This window comes from Solea senegalensis, linkage group LG10 (genome assembly GCF_019176455.1).
Source record: "Solea senegalensis isolate Sse05_10M linkage group LG10, IFAPA_SoseM_1, whole genome shotgun sequence".
Classification (NCBI taxonomy): domain Eukaryota; kingdom Metazoa; phylum Chordata; class Actinopteri; order Pleuronectiformes; family Soleidae; genus Solea; species Solea senegalensis.
This window is the reverse complement of record NC_058030.1, coordinates 23,269,761-23,295,145: the sequence shown is the minus strand read 5'-3', so window position 1 is coordinate 23,295,145 and position 25,385 is coordinate 23,269,761. Positions and strand designations below refer to the sequence as shown.

Genomic DNA, 25,385 nt, shown 5'->3' with positions numbered 1-25,385 from the left:
AGGTGGGTCAGGGTAATATTTTGGGTTTAGGTGATGGTTAAGGCACTTAGTTATGATGGTTAAGGGAATACCAAAATGAATGACCTATTACAGAAGTATTACCTTACTTTAATGTAAAGTCGTTTGTGTTAATATTTTTTCAGCTGATCTCAACTTAATTAAAAACATAAAGTCACAAAAAATCAATAACTGACACAGACGAATAAGTAGTGCTTACAAAAACTGTCAGGTTTGTTTTATTGTCATTTGTGTTGCTTTGTATTGTCATATAGGTACATTTGACATGGTTACGCATCAGCGTGTATAATCTGTATAAAGTGTCCCTCTAGGTGCAGTGTTTGGACAGACAGTCACATGCACTGACTGACAGGACAGTGTGGTGGCTCCGAGTGCCGTTGGCACACAGGACAGGAACGCTGAGGGGCTCTGTCTCCACGGCAGAACAGCACACACACTCCTGCTCCACAGCAGCTCTCTCCAGGGAATACATGGACTTGCTGTGGCATTTGCCCTGACACACAGACAGACACACAACACAGGAGGACAGATGGACAGCACCAGAGAGAGTGGGGGGTGAGGGGATAACGTTACAGGACATTGTTTTGATTTCAATGAACTTCAGAGGCTAATCCTAGAGGGGAAAATCTATTAAGCATCCTTAATATGTGTGTGTGTGTAGTCTCTCACCTCACAGTAGTGCATCTCTATCTGGTTCTCTGATTGGCAGTCATCCACTCTGATGTAGTTCAGTGTCCCCACTGTCTTCCTACACGGTGGCTCTGTGCCTTCACATATACATGCACACTTGTTAAAATCAGAGCACTGCTATCATTCAGTAGTGTAGAACATACAGCAGAGGACACAGCTCAGCTTACACATCTCACAGCATGTCGTTCCAATATGACTGACTTTCCCCTGAAAACAAAAGCAACAGGAAAACATCTTTCAAAAATCTGAGAAGCAGGTGTGGAAATGATGTGAAATGGAGACAGGGAAGTTTGTGTGTCGTTGGTCTTACGCCTTCATCCAGACAGGTTTGACGGTTGAAAGGAGGACAGGTGGTCACTCTGGTCTGCAGTACAAGATCTCCTTTACTGTTTACACCACAGGTATACAAGTTGCAGCCCTCCTCATGAGTGCTGTTAACCTGGAGGGAGAAAAATACTCGTACTGTAAAAACTGTACTATAATAGATTACGGCACAGTACAGTATAGTATAGTATAGTATATTAGTTTGGTAGCTACCGGACAGTATAGTATAAAAGGTTTAGAGGCTACAGAACAGTATATTTTGCGTCATATTCAGTATAGTAGTTCTTGTGGCTATAGTATAGTATAATGGAGTATAGTATAGTATAGTATAGCATAGTGCAGTATAGTAGTTTTGGTAGCTACAGTACAGTACAGTATAAAAGGTTTAGAGGCTACAGAAGAGTATAGTATTGTCTCATCATATTCAGTATAGTAGTTTTGGGTGCTACAGTACAGTATAGTATAGTGGAGTATAGTATAGTATAGTATAGTATGGTGTAGTATAGAATAATATAGTATAATGGAGTATAGTATAGTATAGTATAATGTAGTATAGTACAGTGTAGTATAGTATAATGTAGTATAGTATAGTGTAATGTAGTATATAGTATAGTATAATGAGTATAATGTAGTATAATGTAGTATAGTATATTGTAGTATACAGTATAGTATAATGTCGTATAGTATAGTATAATGTAGTATAGTATAGTATAGTATGATGTAGTATATAGTATAGTGCAATGTAGTATATAGTATAGTATAATGTAATATAGCATAGTATATTGTAGTATATAGTATAGTATAGTGTAGTGTAATGTAGTATATAGTATAGTATAATGTAGTATAGTACAGTATATTGTAGTATACAGTATAGTATAATGTAGTATAGTACAGTATATTGTATAGTATAATGTAGTATAGTACAGTATAATGTAGTATAGTATAGTATAGAATAATGAATGTAGTATAGTATAGTATAGTGCAATATGGTATAGTGCAGTATAGTACAATAGTGTTGGTGGGAGCTGTATAGTATTGTATCGTATAGAAGTGAAGTGTTGTGTAGAAGAATAGCTACAGAACAGTAAAGTATAGCTAACTACTATAGTATAGTGAAGTAAGTTTTGTGGCTATAGTTGTGTATGGTACAGTACAGTTAAGTAAAGTGTGGTATAGTACAGTATAGCAGTACAGTAACATTGGTGGTTACAGTACAGTGCCAGTCCTATACTGCCCTATAACTATACTATTCTACACTCATGTGTGCTACACTTCCCTATGTCTCTGTCCAGTGTAAGTGTTTGTGAAAATCACTGACCTGCACACTCATTACTTCTCCATTTGGCTTTGAAATGAAGCAGGCAGTGGCAACACAGTGACCACAGCAAGCGTCCTCCTCCTTCTGCAAACTGTAACCCTGAGAATGTTGTGATTAATACTGCATGTTAGTTGATATATGAAGAACTGTGTTACTGTAAATACACACACATGAATAAGGCGGGACCATTTTGTGTAAATAAATAAAACTTGCCATTTACCTCTGAATAGAGAGAATCACAGAAAATGACGTGGTCACAGATTTAATGATGAACAGAGAAGAAATGCGGGTCAGGGGATTAGAGAACACATTTGATTTGAATGGTTAGTCATGATGATGTTGATGATGATGATGATGATACAAGATAATGATGATGATATGCTGGTTACCATGGGGCAAGTGGGACAGCTGATTCTCCTGCAGGACACTCTGTGTTTCCTCACTGCACCGTCTTCCACTGTGCACACACAGTGTGTGCACACATCCACCATCAGCCTCTCGCCTGCCTGCACACACACACACACACGCACACACATGCAGCTGCATCACTGAAGAGTGACACTCAAATGATTCTGTTATGGAAGCAGCACTCTCTGCTGTGTGACTTACTCCTATCACAGTGTTGTTGAGGACACACACATCCATGGGAGCTGCAGGAAGAAGAACACATAAGATTTCAATGTCTTTTACTCAACAGAATATCAAACAAAACAGGGTCAACAAGGGTGAAAGTGAGACGGGAGTGCCCTCTGCTGGACACACTCTACACCTACAATTTGTTGTATTAAAAATGTGAGTTAATCATTTATTTAGTTTTTGTGTGATGATTTTGACCGAAAAAGGACATAAATGGTAACATTTTACAATACGGGTACATTAATTACCATTACTTTATTAGGTTTAGAATTTAATAACTGCTAATGTTATAACTAAGGTTATTAATTCATATATTATTCAAGGGTCTATAAAGCTATTGTTAATGTCAATAGTAACTGACAGTTAAAAATGACATTAAAAGCTTTAAGTAACTGTGAATGTCATTCTGTGTTAATATATTCTTTAAATAAACATTACTCAATTACTTAAGCATACTTTACCTGTCTTAATGGTCGTTGTGATCCTTATTGTAAAGAGTAAAACATGTATCCCTTAACTATGACTTCATGAATGTATGCGAGTACAGAAGAAGCATTACATAACTATAATGACTTCACTTTTCCACTTAGCAGGTGACTTCATCAAAGTAAAAAAGCTCAGGGATGACCCCTGCAACTTCTCCTAACTCGTACCCCAGTGTGTAGTATCAGATTGTTTAGCTATAGAACTGTGTGTTTGTATGCATGTGTAAGTATTTACCACAGTGGCAGTGGGGGCAGCAGTCGATGATGTCACAGCGTAGTTCAGATCCCAGTGGGCAGGATGGAGTGTCCACAGCAGAGCAGCTGACGTTGGCTGCAGATATGAACACTTCGTCTTTGACTCTCACACACTCGTGCAGCACACACTTATCGTGTGGAGACTGCCACACCTCACCCACCTGTAAACACACACACACATATTTAAATTACCACTATTATTGTATAAAAAAATACAGTAAAGATGAAGATGTACGGCATGCTGCCTCGGTAGTCGGAGCTCGGAATTTCCGAGGTCATGGGGCTTTCCTTACACTCGGATTTCCAACTCGGAACCTCAGAGAAACCTCACGTAGTCCGAGTTAGGATTGCAGTTGTACACATAGTTTAATGTTTTTTCTCCCCAACTTCTCTCTGGAATGTCATGAACTCAAAGGTCATTCCCAGCTCCGACTTGTAATGGATGTAAATGGAACGCAGCAATAGATGGAAAAGAAAAATCTTACATGCCACAAATTGCATAGAGCAGTGGTTCTCAAACTTTAGTTGTTTAGTGGTTTCTCAAAGTAGCTCTTGAATTAACCCCATCATCACAGAGGTGTAAATACATCGAGATAAATCAGCTACAGACTCTTCACAGGAGGCAGATTTATTCCCAATAAGATCATTTGCTCTCTCTTCATCATCCTCCTCCTCCTCTTCTTCCTCACGTATACTCGCAGATACTAGCACATTTCAATTAAGATGGAGCAAGAGATACAGTGACTCTAATTATCAATAATGAATTTATTATTTTGCTTTGGTTAAATACCTGGTATATACAGTAGAAGAGTGTATCTGATTTCCCTCTAAGTACCACTAGAGGACGCTTGCATACCGCTGGTATTTGTATATTTTTCTATTTTGCATTAGTACTTTTCCCTGAAGGAAAATTCCATCTCTGCATTTTACTCCTCCATCCTCTATGAGAAACCTTCAGAGAATCAGGAGCAGTGGGCAGCCACTCAGCAGCGCCCAGGGAGCCATGGGGGTTGGGTTCCATCGCTTGGCAGTACACGTACCACAGTTTGAGAACCATGGGCATAGAGAATAATAATAGTAACACAATTGTGCTTTGACAACCTAAAGGAAATGAATACATCCTCTCATTAGTATGGATTGCTTTGCACACATACATGTCTGAGATTTCCACCAATCAGCATGTCTCCTCGCATCTCTCCCTTTGACTCCACACAGCTGGTCGGAGTGCACTTCCCACAGCACTGCCCTTTTGATGGAGTGTATGTGGAGCCCTTTAATGTAGAATAAATGTATGTAAGAATCAAAGAACACAGAAGCATCACAATGTCAAAGTCTGCGTGTGTGCGTCTGACCCGAGGACATGTCCGATCACAGACAGGCGGGGTGCACTGAGCGATGTGCAGGTCCGTCTCTTTGTCCTGGAGCAGAGTGCAGCTGCACTTTTCACATCCTTCCACCCACTCACTCCCCACTGGGTGGACCACCCCACCGACCACGCACACCTGGAGACGCATAACAATAAAAACAGGGACGTTAGGACGGGAATGGAGATGTGCTCAGTGAGCGTTAAGCACACTCGCCTTGTCTGGCAGGCAGGTGGTCTCTGTGCAGCTACAGTCGTTGGTCGAGGACGACGTTATGAACCCTAAAGGACAGGTGCGGGTGGAGTTGGTGCAGCTGCACACACACTCAAACACATCGCAGCATTTGGTCTTTGTCACCGACAGTTGCCGATGGACGGGGCAAGCAGGCGGGGCTTGAAGAGTGCACTCTTCTTTTTTGCAGACTGGGATGAAATAAATGACATGTGTCAATGTTTGTTTACAGAGACTGCGCATCATAAAGAACGATTAAATGGCCTACCACACTCGTGTACGGGCTGACATTCCCCCGGGTTTTTCAGAACCGCGGTCTGACCGTCCTCACAGCGCGGCGCCTCAGGCAGCTCGCAGTTCACCCGATCACACACTGAAAAGTCACAGAGATGCATGTGGATGTAGTAAATGCATACAAGTTAAAGGTCCAGTGTGTCTATCAGTGTTTTTATTGACAGAAATTGCAAATATTTCCCATATTTGTGTAAAGTATACAACTGCTATGGCTGGCTAGCTGAGAGTAATTGCTGACAGCAAAAAGGTCACCAGTTTGAACCCAGTTCGACCAAAGAGCTGTCTGTGTGGAGTTTGCAGGCTCTCCTCATCTCGTCCTGTTCGCTAGTTTCCCCCCACAGTCCAAAAGCATGCAGAGGATAATTCAACACTCTGAACTGACCGTAGGTGAGAGTGTGAACGTGTATGTTGGCCCTGGTGGTGACCTGTCCAGGGTGAGTTCAGTCCTTATTATAATCTGCAGTCTCACACATACTAAACCCTTGTAGGTCCACTTGAGTAAGAATGAGTGAAAATGAATGACAATGGCAACACACTTGCCTAAAGTTCATGTAAACATCTTATTCTAAAGCTACAAAAACCAAATAAGGACTATTTTAAACCCAATTTACACTCATGGGTAATATCTTCCATTTCTGCCGATACACCCTCTTTAAAGTTACACACTGGACTCTTAAACGTAGCAACCTTGTATGATTCTATGACATTTCACTCATTAGTTTGACGTGTTTTTCTCACATACCACATTTATACTGAGGGCAGCACTTGGATTCTCTATCCTCCTTCAAGATCTCACATGGTCCACACACTGGAGCTGTACTCACACACACACACACACACACACACACACACACACACAAACATGCCTGTTAAATCTGCAAATGTTCCACTAAAACAGACACTTTGAGCAAAAGCAGCAGGGACAGAAGGGGGCGCTCACGTCTGACGTCATTGCAGGGCCGAGCAGTGCAGTTGATGCGTTGTTGGTCCAAACACATGCAAATCAAACATGGGCTCTCGTCTGGCACCCAACTCTGCATATACTGTACAAGCAAAAGTAAACAATTATTATATTTACTATAATAATTACACTATATTTTCTCTTAATTATAATTAAATAGTTTTTTGTTATTCTCACCCTATACTTGTGTCCATGGTGGTCGACACATTGCCTACACGCTTCCGGAAATACACACTGTCCGTTGTGCAAAATGGTGCCTCCGGTGCAGAAACAGCCCTCAGTGGGTGTGTCCATGCAGGATGAGTTGTTACCCCTGGCAACGGAAAAGTCACCCCGCAATGTCTGAATGCTGCCACAGTCCTCCACACAACCTGTGCGACACGCGTCATACTCCATGGAGCTGGGGCACGATAACGCTACAAGAACAAAGTTTAAATTTAGGCTCAGACGACGTCACGCGTGAAAAGAACATAGTGACGCGACATAAGGAAGTGACTCACGACAGAGGTGAGGACTCCTCCAGTTCACACATATGCCTCTCTGTCTACACAGGCGTGCATAGGCAGCGATGAGCTCACACACATCTGACTCCTCACACGCCTGCTCCTCACACTTGGAGAGGAACACCTGAACGGGAATGTGTGCATGGCAACGCTCGAATGCCTCTAAACGCAGGGCCTGACATCCCATAGTTACCGCAGACGAGCATACCAGCTTCCGCTTTGGCAGACAAACACTGCCGTCCACAGCCACGGTCCAGTCTGAGGTGAAGGCTGCTTGGTCTGTGGTTGTATTGCCGTTACGTAAAGAGAGGACATTAACCTGCTCCTCCCCACACGCACCTGCAGGGAAGCAAACAAAGCATGTCACTCAGTCATACACTGATTTCCTGTAATATTATTGACTTGCACCACTTTTTTGTGTCCGATATCACAAACTCAGAAGTGGAAAGTAATGAATCGCGTTACAGTAAATGAGGTTTTTGTGTACTTTTATCTATAATTTTACTTTTACTTAAGTATGTTTATCTTGGAAGTCATTTCCTACGTTTAAAATCATATCCATTATGGAGTAAATAAACGTTGACCTTACTCTTTCCACCACTGCACAAACTTGAGTATCTACCGATGTCATTTTAGACCTTTTAAACTATGAAGCTGTTAACAACACATTTGTGCCATTTGTTTGTTTCATTCTATTGGATGACGATAATATTGGGATTTGTTTCACCTTTTTTTTTCATTTTCATTTCATACATTGTTGTCAATTATATGGAAATGAAATTCATCCCATCCTTTGTGCAAGTTGTTTAACCTGTCTTGTTCTAAAAAATATATATAATGCAATAAAATGATTTAAATTAGTGTTTAAATCTGTCAAAACTCCAGAATCCCTCTCCAGATTTACAGGAGAGCAACTAGGAGCACAGTGAATAACAGTAACTGTAAAACACTGCATTGTTTCAACAATGAAAATATGCAATAACAATGAAATTCACAATCAAATCAATTTCAGATATGAAAGGTTCTAGATGGTTGATCATTTTAAATAAACTAATTACAGGTGAATGTCTGCTGTGATGCATGTTGTTGTGTTTTCATGTATATGCAGTTTTATATAAATGTATTTTACATATAAAAGCCCAACAAGGGACTGGGGCATATTAGCAATGTGCTATAAACTCTCACATCATCATGTGCAGCACACCGTCGCTGTCTGGGAACTAAGTTAAACTGCATTGTCCCTATTAAATAAATAAATAAATAAATAAATAGAAGCAAATAAAGGAGAGAGTGGAGGGGGGAAATGCAGTATTATGGGCTGCTATTTCTTTTACCACAGAGTCCAGCAGTGTGGCTGGTGGTGGAGGAGCTCGGCAGTGTGATGGTGAACTCGTTGCTCTGCGGAGTGAAAGTCAGGACGTAACCGTGGTCTGATTTCAGCTGCAGCATCACTCCTCCATAACGCACCAGCTCCAGGCCGTTGTATCTCCACGGCAGCGCCAGCTCCTCGTCGTCAATCACTGCCTACGCAGACGAATAAACACGCAGAGGAATTTTAAAATGTTTTAATTTTCTTACTATCATACTTACTTATTATCATTCTTTTGATATTTTTTGTATCTGGTTCCTTGAGGGGAACTGTGGAGTGAGCAGTGGCAGTGAGACAAACAGCCTTTAGTCAAAATGTTTAGGCAACACATTATGGAACAATTTAGCATCACTTTTCAGAGGAAGCTTCAGATTTACAACATTTAAAAAACATCCGAAAAACTGGATGTGGACTAAACATCATGTGCATTTTCACAAGAAAGTATAACAATGTGCAATCTAAACTTTGCTATTTAGGGCAATGTGGTGCTTTTATTGTGTTTTATAATAAATGTGTCACAGTGTATTAATATGTGTATATTAATAAGTGACACAGAGACTTCTTTGCTTTGTTCATCAGTGTTAACTGCAACGCCAGGGTTTTCAAAGACATTTTGTCAGTGTTAAATGAAGCACGCTCCTTTGAAGACTCACAGCATTTGTGTGTGCATCAGCGTTTTAGTTCCCTTTCTTACGGCACGAGCTCAGCGAAATACTGAGTAGACACAAAACTAGACACAAAATGTGACTGTATTTATTTTATTATTAGTTATAAAGTAGCAGTTTGCTTATTTAAAAAAAACATGTTGCACTGCAAAAACTGCCCTACTAGAATAATAATAGAAAAAAGAATTAGTTTGTAAAGAACTAGTTTGTAAATCTGCAGACAATAAGAAAAACAATACATATTTACTTGGAATAGATTGTTTTAATAAAAATGTATACCAAAGAATTATTTGTGAATTAGCAGATTTCATGCAAACCACTATTTTACCTTGTGACTGGCAATTAAAGCTTAAAGTAGTTTTTCTTTTTCTTAAAATAAGATTATTTTTGCTAAAATCATTTATTGCAGTAAACATGTTAAAATCATGGCCACTTACCGTCATGTCATCCTTCAGCAGCAGCGTGTGTGAGCCATGAATCACTTCCATGACTTTCATGCAGACCTGGTTGTAACTCTCTGGGTTCTGACAAGGTCCACTGTGAAGTTTGACCTCTGACCCCTTGTTGGTGCCTCTGCTAACAGTGAGCAGTGTGTAGGAGCACCGGCCCTCCCCATCCAGCCTGAGTGCCAAGCCATCAAACCTCACCACATGGTTGGTGGAGCTGCCCATGCACATGCCTGTCAACACACACACACACACACACACACACACACACACACACACAGCAGGCGGGAACATTAGAGTGTTGGTCATGTGACCCATAAACACACTGGAATACTGGATGGCTTTTGAGATTAAATTTGTAATAGAAACCGTTGAAATATAATGTCCAAGCAAAATCTACGATGTTCAGCTGCAACGTGCAACAAGATGACATGGAGCGTTTTGTGACATTATACTTCACAAATAAGCATTAGCATCACATTAGCATCAGTATCAGGGCTTTGAGAAGTCGTATGGCAGAATCGTATAGAAGTAAGTAAGTGCTTCATATAAGTCAAACTATAAGAGAGCTGCAACTAACGATTATTTTCATAATCAATTAATCGGTCGATTATGTTCTCGATTAATCGATGAATCTTTTGGTCCATAAAATATCAGAAAACCTTAAAAAATGTTGATCGGTGTTCGTCAAACCTGGACATGATGATGTTCTCAAATGTCTGACTTTTAATGATTTCTTTGTTATTCAGAGCAAAGAAATGAAGCTTAAACAATCAGAAATCTTGTTTTAATCATGAAAAAAGCTTCGAACCAATTAATCGATTGTCAAAATAGTTGACGATTAATTTAGTCATCGATTCATCGCTTCAGCTCTACTCCTCATAAGTGCGATGAGTTAATTCTAGAAAGCTTAAATGTTTGTTTTGCTGCAGTATAGCCCTAATACTCTGTCTTAAGTTTACTCTGCAATATTAAAGTAAGTAAAGTAAGAGGAGCTGTTGGTCTAGTGTTGCCTCATGTCATAGGCTTTTGCTCCCGTTAGGTAAATCCTAACTGGAGGAGGAGAATACATTTAAACTTCCTGATGAGGCAGCTGTAGATTCCCTGCTGTCAGTCATGTTATCAGTGAGAACGATGGCACTTTTCATTAGCACTACTCGACTTGACTCGACTGTTTTTTTTTTTTTGTTTTTTTCATTAGGGATCGTACCAGGTGCTTATTTTTGTTCCTGTTCTGACAAGGTTCCAAGCAAACCAACACTAAAATGTGACGTCAACAGAGAGCGTCGTCACTGGAAGAGTCATGAGCGCGACGTCCCACACAACAATCCCGAACTTGAGATCCGATAAAAATATTAAAAAGACTGAAAACGTGTTATCTAATCTAATTAATGTGTTAATCTCCAACATCAACAAGAGCATTTCTAAAATCTCCATATTTAACAGAGCAGCCTGGTGTATTTAGCGACAGCACTGCTAAAAGCTGGAGATCACAACAGGAAGTACTGAACAAATCTTTTTAATGATCTGATTCTAACGATTCAGTACACCGCACAGTGCTTTGCTCATCATTATTCTAGAGTTTGTGTAGCTGATGAAACGACGCCAGTTTCATGCAGCCGTGCTATGACAACAACACAACCCACGTAGAGGAGGAAACAACGGGCCTGATACCGAACCGAGTAGAGTAGAGCTGAGTAGTTGCATTGATATTGACATTAGAATATTCAGAGGAGATCTGGTTCTTCAAGTGTACATACATGGACATTCCCAGTGGCAGCCGCAGGTCTCCTGGACTCTGAGAGGTGGGATGTTGTTTCTGCAGGCTGGTGGTTCCAGTCTGTCACAGCTGACTTTGTGATTCTGCACCGTCACTGCCCCACTAGGATGGCACAGAAGAGAGTGGCAGCCATCCTCCAGTAACCATGACTCACCGGGCTGAAACACACAAACACATGATCCAAGTGTTCTCATGGCTGCTCAGGCTGCTGCGTCTTTGAATCTTTGCTGATAGGACTCACTTTTCTCTCATTTCCATTGTCGTCGACACACACTCCTGGTGGACCGGCTGAGAACCAAAGCACAGAACATCTCTATTAAAGAAATCAATGACCAAATCAATGTTATTAAAAGTATAATTAATTATAGATCACGCTCTACAATATGTGTGTGTGTATGCACCTCTGCAGATCCTCTCTGTGAAACCGTGGTCCAGAGTCAGCAACATCCGTAATTGATCCATGCTGTTTAGGTGCAAGGTGTTGTCTTGGTTGCCATGGCGCCCAAGCACACCGAGCTCATTCCTGTCATAGTGGGGCCCCACACCAATGGGGAACACTGACACACCTGTGTGATGACACGTGTGTCAATGAAACTTAATGACCACATAAAGACTCTGATAGAAGAAGACGAAGGAGAACAAATCATGGATGGGTGGGTGGATAGCTGCTGCATCTGTGACAGCTTGCTTTACCTGCTGCCAGTGCTTCATTAACTGCCTCTGTCACATCATCGGCTGATTTGTCTGTCACCAGCATCACCACAGCCTTGGCCACACCCAGTCTTCCTCCGCTGACTGATGAGATGGACAACTGCACGGCAAACCTCAGTGCAGACCCTGAAGACACACCGAACAGTGAGGTTATATGTTCATGTCTTTAGTGTGTGTGTGTGTGTGTGTGTGCGGCCATGTGCATGTACTGTACATCCACTACCTAGTGCAGGAGCAGCACTGGTCCCGCTCTCAATGCTCTCAACCAGGTCCAGTAGGTGTGATTTGCTCTGCTCAACCTTCCAGGTGAACTCTGCCTTGTTGGTGACTCCATACTGAACCACACTCACCTGAGTGCTGTTCAGTCCTGCACACACACACAAACAAGCAAGGAGGAGGATCTTGTATTCACATGAACGCCAAATAATCCTGCATGAGCATTGCTGAAAACATATACACATGAATGACTCGAAGGCTGTGGGTTGTAAAAGGAAAAAAAAATAACTGAATGTGCTCATTGTGAAAGACTACACTATAAAATACTATGCATGGATAGGCAAATAACAGCTTAAATTTAAAGGGGCCGTTTGTTTATCCTCCACCTCTGGGTGCTAATGTGACATGTTGCTCATGTTGGTCACACAGCGTACGTACTGTGTGGCTTTGGTCCAGCTCGCTTCATAGAAGCACAACATTTATACCATGTGACGTTTAACCAGTTTATTGGTTGCGGTGTACTGAATGTAATAAAACTCAGTGACACATACATTGGAAGTCAGTACTTTCGATATTCAGTTGATTCAACCGAGCACAGAGTTTCAGAATCGCAATGCATCAGAAAATAATTAATTCTAAAAATATTCCTGCATTTAGGTTGTGGGTCAAACTTACCTATGTCAGCGTTCTTGATGAAGGCTTGGATGAACGTTTTCATGTCCTCACACTGGTTTCCAGCCTTCAGCAGGAACAACACATCCACGGGCTTCTTACACGGCACTGTGCAAAAAACATGTTCATTTTCATGTGAAACGTGACGTCGATTGAATAATTACATTGAGCCCGTCGATCCTCCGTACCTGAGGGTGGCAGGCTGGAGAGCGTGGGGGAGACCAGTGGTGTTATTGTCGGGGAGCGGGGCCAAACTGCGGTCCGTGTGATATTGACTACATGAGGAACTAGGGTCGTCAGCCTGTTGTAGTCGTCCACTATCACTGGGCGTCGAGGGAAGCTGAATGGCAACAGGTCAGTCTCACGCACTTTTGTTCCAACCCCAATAGGATACACTTGTGTGTGACTGGTGGAAGATGGAGGACGGGTCACTGTGTCAGTGGGTGGGTTCTCCGTCACAAGAAAAACAAGCTGAGGAGGGGTGGGGCCTTGTGAAGGCTGAGTGACAATGGTTTCCTCTAAAGTCGTAGTGACGGCCAGGCCTGTGTTCGTCTTACTTCCACCCCTCCAACGAATCTGTCTCAACCTGTCCAGCAGCAGCGTCTTCTGTCTCCTCACCTCCCACCGACTGATCTCCACGGTGACCGTGACGGAATACTGGATCACAGTGATGCGGATGACCTCCTCCTTTTCTGCTAATTGCGAAACAACTTCATTCAGGAAGATGAGTGACTTATTAAAGTTCACGTCACCGACTGAATCAGAGCCCTCCAGTATGAATGTGACATCTTTGACAGGCGGAGAGGAGGACGGCGAGGTGGTAAAAGGAGACGCGGTAGAAGGTGTAGCAGGTGTAGGTGTGCTGGTAATGTGTAGTGTGGGATTTGGCCCCAAAGGAGGAATCTGGGCTGTGGTTGTCGTGGTCTGCCGAGCTTTACCCACAGTGGGCTGAGTGTTTGGCACCTCAGGCTCCATCCCCAAGGTGCAGAGGTAATCTGTTAAGTCCAACAGACGATCGGAGAGCTCGGCTGTGCTGCTCAGCACGTACGCTCTGTTTTCAGGGCTGGTCTTGGTGATGTCATTAATCTGCCCCATGTTCACACCAGGACTCAGCACCACAGTCAACGTGGTGATGGATTTCTTGCGAAGCATCTTGACGATGGAGCGAACAGGGCGAGGGTTGCTACTGGCAGTCAAGATGATCGCGACTCGGCCGGCATTCGGCCGCTTGTTCTTATCGTAGATGTTGATGACCAAATACTTCACAGCCTCGTCCAAAAAAGCTGCATCACCTCCGGTGTAATGCAGCTCACGCACAGTCTTCTTGAACAGCCACTTCTGAACCTGGGGTTGTTGACAAAAATGTGTTATTATTTACTGTAGATTTTAAGATTCTTTATATTCCCGGTCAAGTAAGAGAGATAAGGTTTGTTTGTTCATGTGCAGAGCAGGTACCGTGATTATATTGGACAATGTCCCTCCTCTGTACTGAGACTATGAAGAATGGCTCCTCCCACATAAATGACTGATGTGTTATTTTTTATCAATGCCAAGACTTATCTTTAGAAATACGTGCAGCAATTGCTGATATGATGCAATTTATTTTAGTGCTGATATGTTAGTAGTGCACTTCCACTTCTATATCTTAGGTAAGAATAACTAAACCAAATATTAAATACACAAAACGGGTCATTAAAATAACTAAACTAATCAAATATTTTTAAGTTACTACATAAATGTATAAGTATCTGATTATTTAAAGAACGAGTTGGCCAGTTATTAAAAAGAAAGTCAAAAGTCAGTCAATTACCTCTATTAAAGAGATAATGATGAACGAGAGATCACTCTTTTTGGTATGGAAAGGCCACCGTACTTTGGAAAGTGAAGGGTGTGTTGCCTCAACATTAGATGCCACTAATTCTTACACACTGGACCTTTAATGTACAAACAGCTTAATCCAGCACTGCATCCTGTAAATATATGCAAGCGTATCACTGTATCTATAATATGTTGGTCTACCTGCAGGTCGTATGTTTTCACTCCAGAATGGTAAAGCAGAACTGTGGCTCGAGTGTGAGCCGAGCCCATGCGGAATCGTTCAATCACTCCCAGTATGAACTCCTTGGTTTCCTGGAATTCTTCCTTGCTCAGGGCTGCTGAACCGTCCAACAGGAACGCCAGATCCATGGCACGGTCACACGTGCCCTCCGGCATCAAGGTGGTGAAGGGCAGGGTTGTGAACGTGGCATAGGAGGGCGTTGGTGCGGGAGTGGTGATATCATTGAGGGAGGTGCATGGGTCACATGTGAGGGTGTTGTTGTCACAATGACTAAAACAAAATAAGAATAATGAGCCAAGATTTAAAAAGCAGTGATGATCAGGTCTAAACATCACATCTTGCAGAGAGTATTACCATATCTTGCAGAACTCTGGGTTATTGTGGTTGAGGATGACCTTGTTGCCATGGGAGATTCTCTGACCCTCGTGGATACACACCTGACACTGAGAGGGCGCTACACAACGCAGAGCCACTTCGTCCAGTAGTTGGCCTAAGAGAGACTAGTTAGTATGAGAATGTGTTCAATTATATTTGTACAATAATTACATAGCATTATTTTAGCATACCTGGGGGGCAGGAAGGGTGACAGCCTTCCACACATGTGAGTGAACACTGGAGTGGATCTGGATGTTGACAGGTGATTGGACAGGCAGGGCCACAAGCGTTATACCTCCACTGACATAACTCCTCTCCTGTGCTTGGGTTCCTGGGGTTTAGCTCCTCACAGCTCATGGCTAAAAGAAAACAACTCATTATATTGACTGACTGGGAAAAAACGGGGCTTCTGCCGTTCACTAAACTACAAACAGCCGTGTGAATGCAGACTGATCCATTAAAACATGTGTTTAAGATAGAATTTAAGCAAACATTGAGGCATATTTACAATTTAACTTGTCATTTTGTACTGTACTGTAATCGATTACATTAGTTTTTCATTTTTATCTGCAGACATAAGACACTGTTTGTGTGTGCGCAAAATACCATGTAGAAGTGGTACCGCTAACTGTGGCTAACAATGGCTAGTTTGAGATACGTATCCTTTTCCACTTCTCAACTGGAACATAATGCACTCGGAGGTGACATCACTCCCAGTTCTTGGCGTGTGAATGGAAAGGCAAGAGAAATTCTTCACACTCACGGCAAAGGTCATTGGATCGCCAGGTGACAGATACGCCGCTCTGTGAGCAGACTTGAGCGTACGCTGCAATGACATCACAGAAACACGCACAGTCGCCCACCGACGAACAAGAGCATGCTGCCTCCACACACATGTCCACATATGGCTCTGCATCCACCTGCAGTCATCCAGTCAAATGTAAAGAAGAGACACATTCATGGTGTGATGGTTCATCTTGTGTGTCTGCACACACTCACCTCGCTGTTGCATTCTCTAAACAGAGGGCCAGTGATGACACGGCACGACTGCTCCACCGTTACTAACTTGACGATGTTGTCGCTGCATGGAGCTGGTATCTATGGAGACACGAACACACACGTGCAGAATGAAAGGATTTTTCTCTTTGTTGTTGTTATTTATGGGCCAGAATCTTGGTTTCAGAAGGTGTGCATGATTGTAAACCTTTTTAGTATCTGAGTATATAAAGTTCAAGGTTGATTCAAACCTTAAAGCATATAATAGAGTCACATATTTTCAGTTTAAAGCTACCATATAATCCTATTGGGTGACTGTGACACTCTACTTTATGTCCACTAAGCATGTTTGTTTTTCACCCACAAATAGCTCAAAATAATATTGTTAAAGTCTGACAACATTACTGAAGCATCACTCAGATCTCTTAAGACTTCTTGTTGCAAGAAGACGAATTGTCAAACACAAGTGAGAGGGACTTATGGCTGAGTGTGGACAATATACAGAGTGATGGTGGATCAGCTGTTGTAAAGTTTTAAGCTGTGTTACTGTGGGTGTTGTGACCACAGGGAAACTGTGTTGATGCCTGAAACTGGTGGTGCAGACATGTCTGTGAATGACACTTCATACACTCCCAAGAGAGGGAAAAGAAAAAAAGAAAAGGTGGTGGCTAGTGGATTAACTGATGTACTTAATCAGTACTAGTAAGTTGAACTAGTTACTACTACTAAATATTAACTCTAACTCTACAAAGAAGGCATTAGATGTAAGGATCCAAATATTTCTGATGTGTAAATGAATGGCCTAAAACCTGTAAAAGAACCTGAGCCAATTTCTTCAACTTAAAGCAATTTTAAAGAAAAAACTTTACCTGAGTGACATCAGCACAGCTGGGAACGACTTTCCAGGAATTTCCAAAGTGCGGGGGGTCCACTTCCAGCTGGTTGTTACTGCTGATCAAGTCATTGTTGACGTTGCCATCAAAGTTACCACACAAACCACACACCCGGCCCTAAACACAAAAAAATAATGACATTTCCTTAACCCGAAGGTCCCACAATTGGGAGACCCTGACAGAGTCTGTTTTCAATAAGGATCACGAAAAAAGTGAATCCTGAGAGGAAATAAACAGCAGAATCTAGGATTCAAGATTATAAAACTTCAACTATCAAACTCGCTTCTCAATACATTCACCTATACACTGGTTTGAACCTGAAAAAAAGGTTTGATTCATAGTAGTGTTTTGATATACCAGTACCCTGTACGAGGCTGAGATGTGGACCATGACGCGGGTTCCCTGGTCCCAGCTGAGAGAGATGTGTTTCCCCAGCAGCAGAGTGTAAAACTGACCAGATCGAACAATCTCCACCTGTGAGCCCTGCAGAACCGGCCTCTTCATCTTCACCTGAATCAATGATATCATTAGACACACACACACACAGTACATAGAGAACGTGAGCTGGTTCGGGCATTCATGTGTGTTACCTCTCCATGTTGTAGAACAATCAAGCCGCCGTGGTAGAAGACTGTGATGGCTTTAGCGCAGCGATGTCCCACAATTCCACAGGCTTCATTCTCCACCAGCACTCTGAACGAACCCTCTTCTCCATTACACATATCCTGAGAACAGTCGTAAATGATCATTTCTTTCACTTTATATTAAGGGTACATTATTATTAACACAAATAAAGTGTCAATTATTGTTTCAACTCAACATGTAATAATGCCATTCAGGTGAACCAAGGTATTAATTCATACATTATTCAAAAGTTGATACTGGTAGTCATAACTGAATCAAAAACATTATGTTCCTTTAAGTGGGTTATGCTGCTTAAGAGAGACTTCACACATATATAAGTATATTAAATAAGCCTTATGTGAGCATAATTATAATATTAATAATAATGGCTAATAAATGCTTAATTATGGATATGCTGTACTCCCATACATGTATGAAGTCAGAGTGAAGGAATGCATGTTTAAAAATCTTTAAAAAGGTAAAGTATGCTTAAGTAATGAATTAACCTGAATGACATTAATACATGACTAGTTGAAACATTAATAAATGGTGATGGTAAATGCTTATAAAAGCATGAAGTATTTACCCAATTTAAATTGGATATCTTACCTGAACCAGGACATATTGGCAGAGGCCAGGGAAGGAGTACTTGAAGCCATCAAATGTGATGTAATGCCCCTCCCCCAGAGTGTGGCACACGCCATCACACAGCTTCTCTGTGCAGCGCCACCTTCTGTTCTCACATACACTGTAAAACCACAAACTCTGTTATCCAAGCAGAGTGCACGGCCCAGGATTCAAGATCCAGGATTACTTTCAATGTATATTAGTGCAGTGATTAAATAGGAAATAAATATACTGTAAGCGAGAGAGAGGCATATAAAAAGACACACATTTCAACACGCACGTATATGCCTTTAAAAATAGAAATAAATAAATAACTAGATTATGGTAGATCAGTGCTACAAACAGGCCTTGGAGGTATTCACTTCACTTCACTTCACTTCACTTTGGCTTGGGCTACAACAAATCTTCCATTTACTAAATTAACTAAAACACTGTTTACTACTTTGTTCTGGTACAAAACAAAATAAGGAGTTATTAAGTTACAGTTGTTTTCCTGTAATGTACAAATGAATGACATGTAATGAAGAGTAATGGCTGTTTATTTATGGTCAAAATGTTGTTTTTGTTGTTGTTTATTTTAGATTTTGTGAATATTTCTAGTGATTACTATTGGTAAAAGGGATTACATAATATAATTTCAGTGCTTATCTAAAGCATGTTGTTATTATTATTTCTGCATTAAAATATCACTAATAAATCCTGACTACTCTTTGCTGCATGTTCTGCCACCATACCTCTCTCAGTAAAGTGCACATGAACACGAGATCCAAACAATTCCCATGACTCCATGCTGCTTCCCAGTGTCATCACACGCGGTTTGTGTCATGGTTTTTAATTGACTGATAGCTGATCAAGATCATGATGGTAAATATTTAGGGGCCTCTAAGTGCTTCTGAAGCTTGGGAAGCTCCTATAGATAATCAGCTGTGCACTTTAGTGTGTCTAGAGTTCAGGTAATGATTGCTTTAGAAAGATTCTGTTGTTTTCTGATGTTTTCATGGACCTGTAACAGCAGAGGTTCAGACAAAATGATGCTGGATATTTTCTGTAGGCAGCAGGAGGTGGAACTGTCTTGTGGAAAAGCATTAACTATTATGTTCACAAATACAACCATCATCATTTTACCAGGTGTTGCAGTCCACAGAAATGGTCTGTCCTGAAGCATATGGCCTGTTGTTATGGTAACAGGGACAGCGCTCTGGTGCAATGCAGTCTCTGCGATGACGGACCTGTTAATCAATCCACTAAGTATCACTTAGTATGCTCTGGGTTCCATGTTTGGTACTTTTTTACACACACACACACGCAGAGTCTGGTCTCCATGACTTTAACCATTACTACTACTGACCTAACCCTAACCATGCAACATGTCCTTCACCTTAAAATGTAATAATTCACATTATGAGGACTTTATTTTTGTCTCATAAGGAAGACAAGTCCCCATAATGTGACCGTGTAAACTGATTTAAGTCCCCACAACATATCTAATACCTGGAACACACACACATAGACACCGGTAACACTACACCTACCGTGCCAGGAGGACAGAGGCATCCAGGGATGCAGGCGAGGCTGACGCAGGGCAGATCCAGGTTCTGACAGGTCCGGGCACACTCCAAGCCCTTTTCTCCAGCATTACACTCGGTACGCATCAATGGAGGAGGACACTGGGCTGACCGTCGATCTGTATACATAAAAGCATCATGGTACAGTTAAATTAAATTAGAAATAAAGGTTATCATCAATCTCTAGATGGTACAACTCATGTACATGAATCATCTGTGTCTTTGTCTGTCTTTGTTTGGCTTAGAGCAGAATAACAAAAAAATGAAAAACCTCATTTGGATGCGCTCTTCTAAGGATGTAGATCATGGCCTAAGACTCACATTATGAAAATAACCGTTAAACTTATGAGATCGGGGACTTGAATGAGATTTGCTGGTGCTTCCTCTTGTTTATCAGTTAATTAGTTGTTCATGACATATTTCAAGAGCAAATCTCATGTTAAACTCATGGACCTTATTCAAAAGGTGGAAGTAGATTTACTAGGAATTAGCAAGTTAACCAGACGGTCAATTTAAATGAATGATCGTCATCAGTAAACATTTTACTGAGGAGTTAATGGCCTCATTTGCTAGTTTCAGTCTTCTTCAATTCCTTAATTTTGCAAATTATCATCCTATTTAGAGGAAATTGGACGATACAGTTGAGTTAGCAGATTGTGATTGACTGCTTGTATTATCAATGTCTGGTTGCCTGTCATGTACTGGTCAATTCACATATAGAAAGGGCTTCAAAATGGGGGTTGGTTTTGCAACTGAAACACTACGTCTGCTATTTTTTAAAAGGTCTATGATTAGATGCAAAACATCAGCAGATGACCCAAGTCATTAAACACATTAAAATACTGAAAGTGTACCTCTGGAAGGGGCAAGGTCATCATCATAGAAGAGGTCAGACAGCAGGTTACTGGTTTCAGAGGAGGTGCAGCGCATGAAGCCGTTCTCACAGTAGCTACACAACAAACGAAATGTCTCTCAGGATAAAATGTTTCGACTAGTGTCTGAATAAATACACGCACTAACGTCACTAACCAAATACTGTTTTGATCCGCGTAGACGTCGCTGGGCTGGTAGAGCTGTCCATTGTGCAGGCAGGTGCATTCGTCCGCGGTCACACACTCTCCAGTGTCGCTCAGGTATTTTCCAGTGGGGCAGAAACAGCCTTCCTCACACAGCCTCTCGCTGTCACAGTCAGCCTCAGCGCCGGACAGAGCACGGCACGTCCGGTCACACAAACTCCCGCAGGCCTCGTACACCTGGCCCTCAGGGCATTCCAGTGCTGGGGATACAAACCAAGTCCATCCATGCGTCATCAGTGATTACTTTCTCAATTAATCGAACACTGTTTGATACACAAAATGTCAGAAAATTCTGATCCGAAAAATTATGATGTTCTCAAATGTCTTATTTAATAACAAACCAAAATTATTCAGTTTTAATGATTTCTGTGACACATGGAGCAAAGAATGTATTAACAAAAAATAAAATGACTAATTGTTGCAGTCCTACTTGTGTACCCACATTTTGGGCAGCAAAGGAGTTGAACTGTATTATCTTATAATGATAATAGTAATCAAATTATCCTGATCCCATTAAGACACTCAGTAACTTCACTAACTCAATAATTTTATTTATTGAGTTTATTTATTATAACCACAAGCTGCATATAACTTGAAGTGATTTGCAACCTGTATAATTATTATTTCTGTGATTTCTGTGATTGCCGCAGCTCTATAACATCTTCCTACACACAGAATGTCTGCCTTTTTTTAATCTGAGGGCCATGGTAGATGCTAGATGGCCAAACCATATACAAATAACGGAAGATAAAACACTTTCAAACTTCAGATTCCCACACATATGAAATGAAGCCAATTTCCTTATTAGATACAATTGCTGTCTTGGTTTTTGTGTTACATGTTGACTGTTAAACCAATAGTGTGATCAAATAAGGTTACTTAAAGTGTAACTAAACCCCTAAACTGCTTTTTTCTCCAGGTCTAAACAAGTGTATATGAGTATCTAGTAATAATTATTGCTAACCCATGTGCAAATCTTCAAATGTTAGTGTAAAAATCTGCTACTGCCTCTCTGGTCAAACACCAGCTACTGCATTCAAATTTCAGTTCAAGCTGACTGAGTGTGTTTTAATTCTGTAGGTGTGATAAACTGTAGAATATACCACAGAGTGAAGGAGACCTCCAGTTGAGCAACACTCCTTTTGCAGCACAGGCAGCAGCATAGGCAGACAGAGCAGAGCAGAGACACTCCGCTCCGTCCTCACACGCACACACGTCGTAGCGACAGAATCGCTGGAAGTGAGCAGGGTTCACCAGGAAGTGGCATGGAGTGAACACGTCAGACATTATCGTCGCACACGCCTCCTCTGCAAAGTGCACTGAAAGACGAGGATCAGGATTAGAGATTAGAGTTCACTAGATGTTTCTTTACATGTGTCTGTGAGCCTTTAAATACCTCTCTTGGGGTTAGAGGCACACGCATCACGCTCATGTCTGGACATGGATTCACAATTTCCATTGATCCTCCATGACTGTCCAAACGCCTGAGGACCTGCCTCCACCAGTCCAGAACCAGACAAGAAGTCGTCTCCTTGGTTACCATTGAAGTTACCACAGAGACCACAGGTCTGCCCCGCCCATCTCGGTCCCAGCTGCGGTGATAGACAGAATTCAGCACAGTTGTTATCTTTATCACACATATCTTTACAAATTATCACTGAAATACGTTGAATTTTAATATTGGGACAACCTTTAAGTTCTAGAACAAATGACCTCATTTTTAATTCTCCAAAAAGAGCACTGGATACAATGACGCAACAAACCTTCCTTGATTATGGCATGTGCTGTGCGTGATATTTTACTTTGAAAACTCTCAGCCTGACCATGTTATTGCTCATGTTCATACTTTTTATGGACACTGTAATGGGATTATTACAACCCCAGGGTTTTCCTTGTGTGTATGTGTCTGTAGTAGAGTGTCAGATGGGATGCAGGTGTGCCTGTTTGAGAGAATGACATGTGTGCGAGAGTCTAAGTGGACTCCGGTAGCTGATTGGTCCGGCATAGAAGGTTCTGGTATAAAGGCCTGATCATCGCAGCTGCAGTGGACTTCCTTGAACCACTCACAGCCTGTGTCTGGTCATAACAGGAATAACATCATAAGAAATAAAAACAATAATAAAAGATACTCCACCTTTAACAGCACCCTGCCCCGCCCGTCCCAGTCTAGACGAAGGTCGTCTCCAAACTTGACACGTACTGACGCCTGGACAGATCTCTGGATATGCAGACGGCCTGTGAGATTGTGCACACAAGCAACTGCATTTATTGTATCAGTATCACATTAGTCAGGGGAGATTTTGACATGGGTTTTCAAATGGAAAGATTTTAATTGATGGTGACATGACTGCAACACACTATAAAAGCAAAGTTTCTTTCAGCTTAAGGTCCATGTTGACACATAACAAATATGTCCAGCTCCTAGTTCTACATAATAATGCTTTGAGGGAGTCATTTATGAGGCAACTTGCAAAGTGGCTTACCATGATGCAGTGGGGTCTGGATGTCCATGCTGTTGACAGAGACAACTCCCCCATGCTTCAGCTTCACTGTCATGTCTTCCAGAGTTGGCAGGTTGAGTGTCACTGAGCGTGTGCACACAGCGTCCTGATCATCTGCACACTGAAACACAGCAAATAATAATAATAATAATAATAATACAAATAATACAAATAATAATAATAATAATAATAATAATAGTAACAATAATAATAACATTAAAAAGATAGGTTAAAGGTCCAGTGTGTAAGATTTAGTGACTAATGACAAACCAAGGACTCCTCTGCTAACCCCTCCCTTTCCCAAATGCAGTAACCTACAGTGGCCTTTAAAGATCAGAAAGGATGTGAACACACTTTAACAAGTCTCTCCACTCTCTCTGCCATTTCCTCCTTCGTTGTATCAGGTTTACAGAGTTAGAGCATTTTGCAGAATCTACAGTAAGCTTCAAAATGCTCTAGCTTATCAAGACCCAAAATGGTGGCCTCTGCCAATCTCAGCTGACATAGGGCCATAGGCGGGGTTCACCCTGGACAGATCACCCGTCCATCACAGGGCCACAGATATAGACAAGCAACCATTCACTCTCATACCTATGGTCAATTTAGAGTGTCCAATTAACCTAATCCTGAAAATGCAGGTTTTTGGACTGTGGGAGGAAGCTGGAGAACCTGGAGAAAACCCACACACACACACAAGGGGAGAACATGCAGACTCCATGCAGAAAGTCCCTTCTTCCAACTGGGGCCCAAACCCGGGTCTTCTTGCTGCAAAGGCAAGAGTGCTAACTGCTACACCAGTGGTTCCCAAACTGTTCACAGTCCCGTACCCCTTCAGACATTTGACCTCTAACCATGTACCCCCTATTCCTGCACACTTGTGTCAAACACTTGTGTCTCTCTGTTTGTCTTTGCGTACCCTCTACATCACTTTGTGTACCCCTGGGGGTACAAGTGCCCCAGTTTGGAAGTCCCTGCACTACATACAACATAAATCCACTAAATAAATCTCATCTTACACAAACATAGTTATTTGTAGTAAAGTCCTCAGTATTGTACACTGGATCTTTAAATCACAAAATTTCAAGGTCATGAGAAGGTTAAATATTGTGAATATTGTGAAGTGATTACCTGTACATTCTCAATAACGACAGAAAACCCACTGTCAGTGCAGTCTCTTGCCAGCAGATACTGACAGTGGCCGGTGAAGGTGAAAAACTTGTTGTCAAATGTCTTGAAGTGAGACTGTCCCACCACGAGACACTCACCTACACACAAGCAACACAAGTGTAAGAAGTGTATCTATAATTCTCTATTATTATTATTATAATAACAATAATAATAATAATAATACATCTATAATAATTGTGTTATGGTGTCATGGCCGCTGTGTGTCTTCCTCACCAGGGCAGCCTTCATTGGTGCATTCCCATGAACCGTCACGACACACACTGCAGGAAATAGACAACTCAGAAACATTATTATTCATTAATGTGTCCTTTAGAGACTAAAGAGAGCCTTCTTACCAGGTATTGCAGTCCTGGGAGATAGTGGATCCTGGAGGGAAATGTCGTCCCATGTGTACACAGGAACACTGAGAAACCTCCACGCAGCGGTTGCCGTCTAGAACTTTACCCACTGAAACCAGAGACAGACCGTGTTACCAGTGTCTACTGATAATGACACTTTGTATGCAGATGACACACAATTATACTTTTAATGATCCCGATCCCA

General features: G+C 41.6%; 1 protein-coding gene across 3 annotated transcripts in view; it reads right to left on the bottom strand.

Annotated features, from left to right (window-relative positions):
- Positions 1-207: 207 nt before the first annotated feature.
- Positions 208-25,385, bottom strand: part of vwf (von Willebrand factor) — a 30,962-nt gene continuing 5,784 nt past the window's right edge. For 2 of the 3 annotated variants that reach the window (XM_044036565.1, XM_044036564.1), the window contains exons 9-53: positions 25,178-25,289; positions 25,056-25,102; positions 24,783-24,919; positions 23,637-23,775; positions 23,288-23,388; positions 22,550-22,745; positions 22,257-22,472; positions 21,107-21,353; positions 20,932-21,026; positions 20,045-20,196; positions 19,638-19,741; positions 18,495-18,633; positions 17,852-17,986; positions 17,625-17,771; positions 17,238-17,378; positions 16,372-16,470; positions 16,136-16,292; positions 15,564-15,731; positions 15,352-15,487; positions 14,958-15,267; positions 13,127-14,282; positions 12,942-13,046; positions 12,274-12,417; positions 12,033-12,176; positions 11,741-11,905; positions 11,581-11,627; positions 11,320-11,497; positions 9,551-9,792; positions 8,414-8,603; positions 7,077-7,418; positions 6,754-6,992; positions 6,556-6,658; positions 6,358-6,429; positions 5,590-5,694; positions 5,307-5,512; positions 5,079-5,228; positions 4,881-4,997; positions 3,707-3,887; positions 2,960-3,000; positions 2,740-2,856; positions 2,351-2,449; positions 1,019-1,147; positions 876-915; positions 688-785; positions 208-511 (exon numbers count right to left, since the gene is read on the bottom strand). In XM_044036565.1, the coding sequence (XP_043892500.1) occupies positions 326-511; positions 688-785; positions 876-915; positions 1,019-1,147; positions 2,351-2,449; positions 2,740-2,856; positions 2,960-3,000; positions 3,707-3,887; positions 4,881-4,997; positions 5,079-5,228; positions 5,307-5,512; positions 5,590-5,694; positions 6,358-6,429; positions 6,556-6,658; positions 6,754-6,992; positions 7,077-7,418; positions 8,414-8,603; positions 9,551-9,792; positions 11,320-11,497; positions 11,581-11,627; positions 11,741-11,905; positions 12,033-12,176; positions 12,274-12,417; positions 12,942-13,046; positions 13,127-14,282; positions 14,958-15,267; positions 15,352-15,487; positions 15,564-15,731; positions 16,136-16,292; positions 16,372-16,470; positions 17,238-17,378; positions 17,625-17,771; positions 17,852-17,986; positions 18,495-18,633; positions 19,638-19,741; positions 20,045-20,196; positions 20,932-21,026; positions 21,107-21,353; positions 22,257-22,472; positions 22,550-22,745; positions 23,288-23,388; positions 23,637-23,775; positions 24,783-24,919; positions 25,056-25,102; positions 25,178-25,289 (7,574 nt within the window). In that variant the 3' untranslated portion in view covers positions 208-325. Of the gene's footprint in view, positions 512-687; positions 786-875; positions 916-1,018; positions 1,148-2,350; positions 2,452-2,739; positions 2,857-2,959; positions 3,001-3,706; positions 3,888-4,880; positions 4,998-5,078; positions 5,229-5,306; positions 5,513-5,589; positions 5,695-6,357; positions 6,430-6,555; positions 6,659-6,753; positions 6,993-7,076; positions 7,419-8,413; positions 8,604-9,550; positions 9,793-11,319; positions 11,498-11,580; positions 11,628-11,740; positions 11,906-12,032; positions 12,177-12,273; positions 12,418-12,941; positions 13,047-13,126; positions 14,283-14,957; positions 15,268-15,351; positions 15,488-15,563; positions 15,732-16,135; positions 16,293-16,371; positions 16,471-17,237; positions 17,379-17,624; positions 17,772-17,851; positions 17,987-18,494; positions 18,634-19,637; positions 19,742-20,044; positions 20,197-20,931; positions 21,027-21,106; positions 21,354-22,256; positions 22,473-22,549; positions 22,746-23,287; positions 23,389-23,636; positions 23,776-24,782; positions 24,920-25,055; positions 25,103-25,177; positions 25,290-25,385 lie in introns of those variants that run through there. The other variant, XM_044036566.1, reaches the window with a different exon arrangement.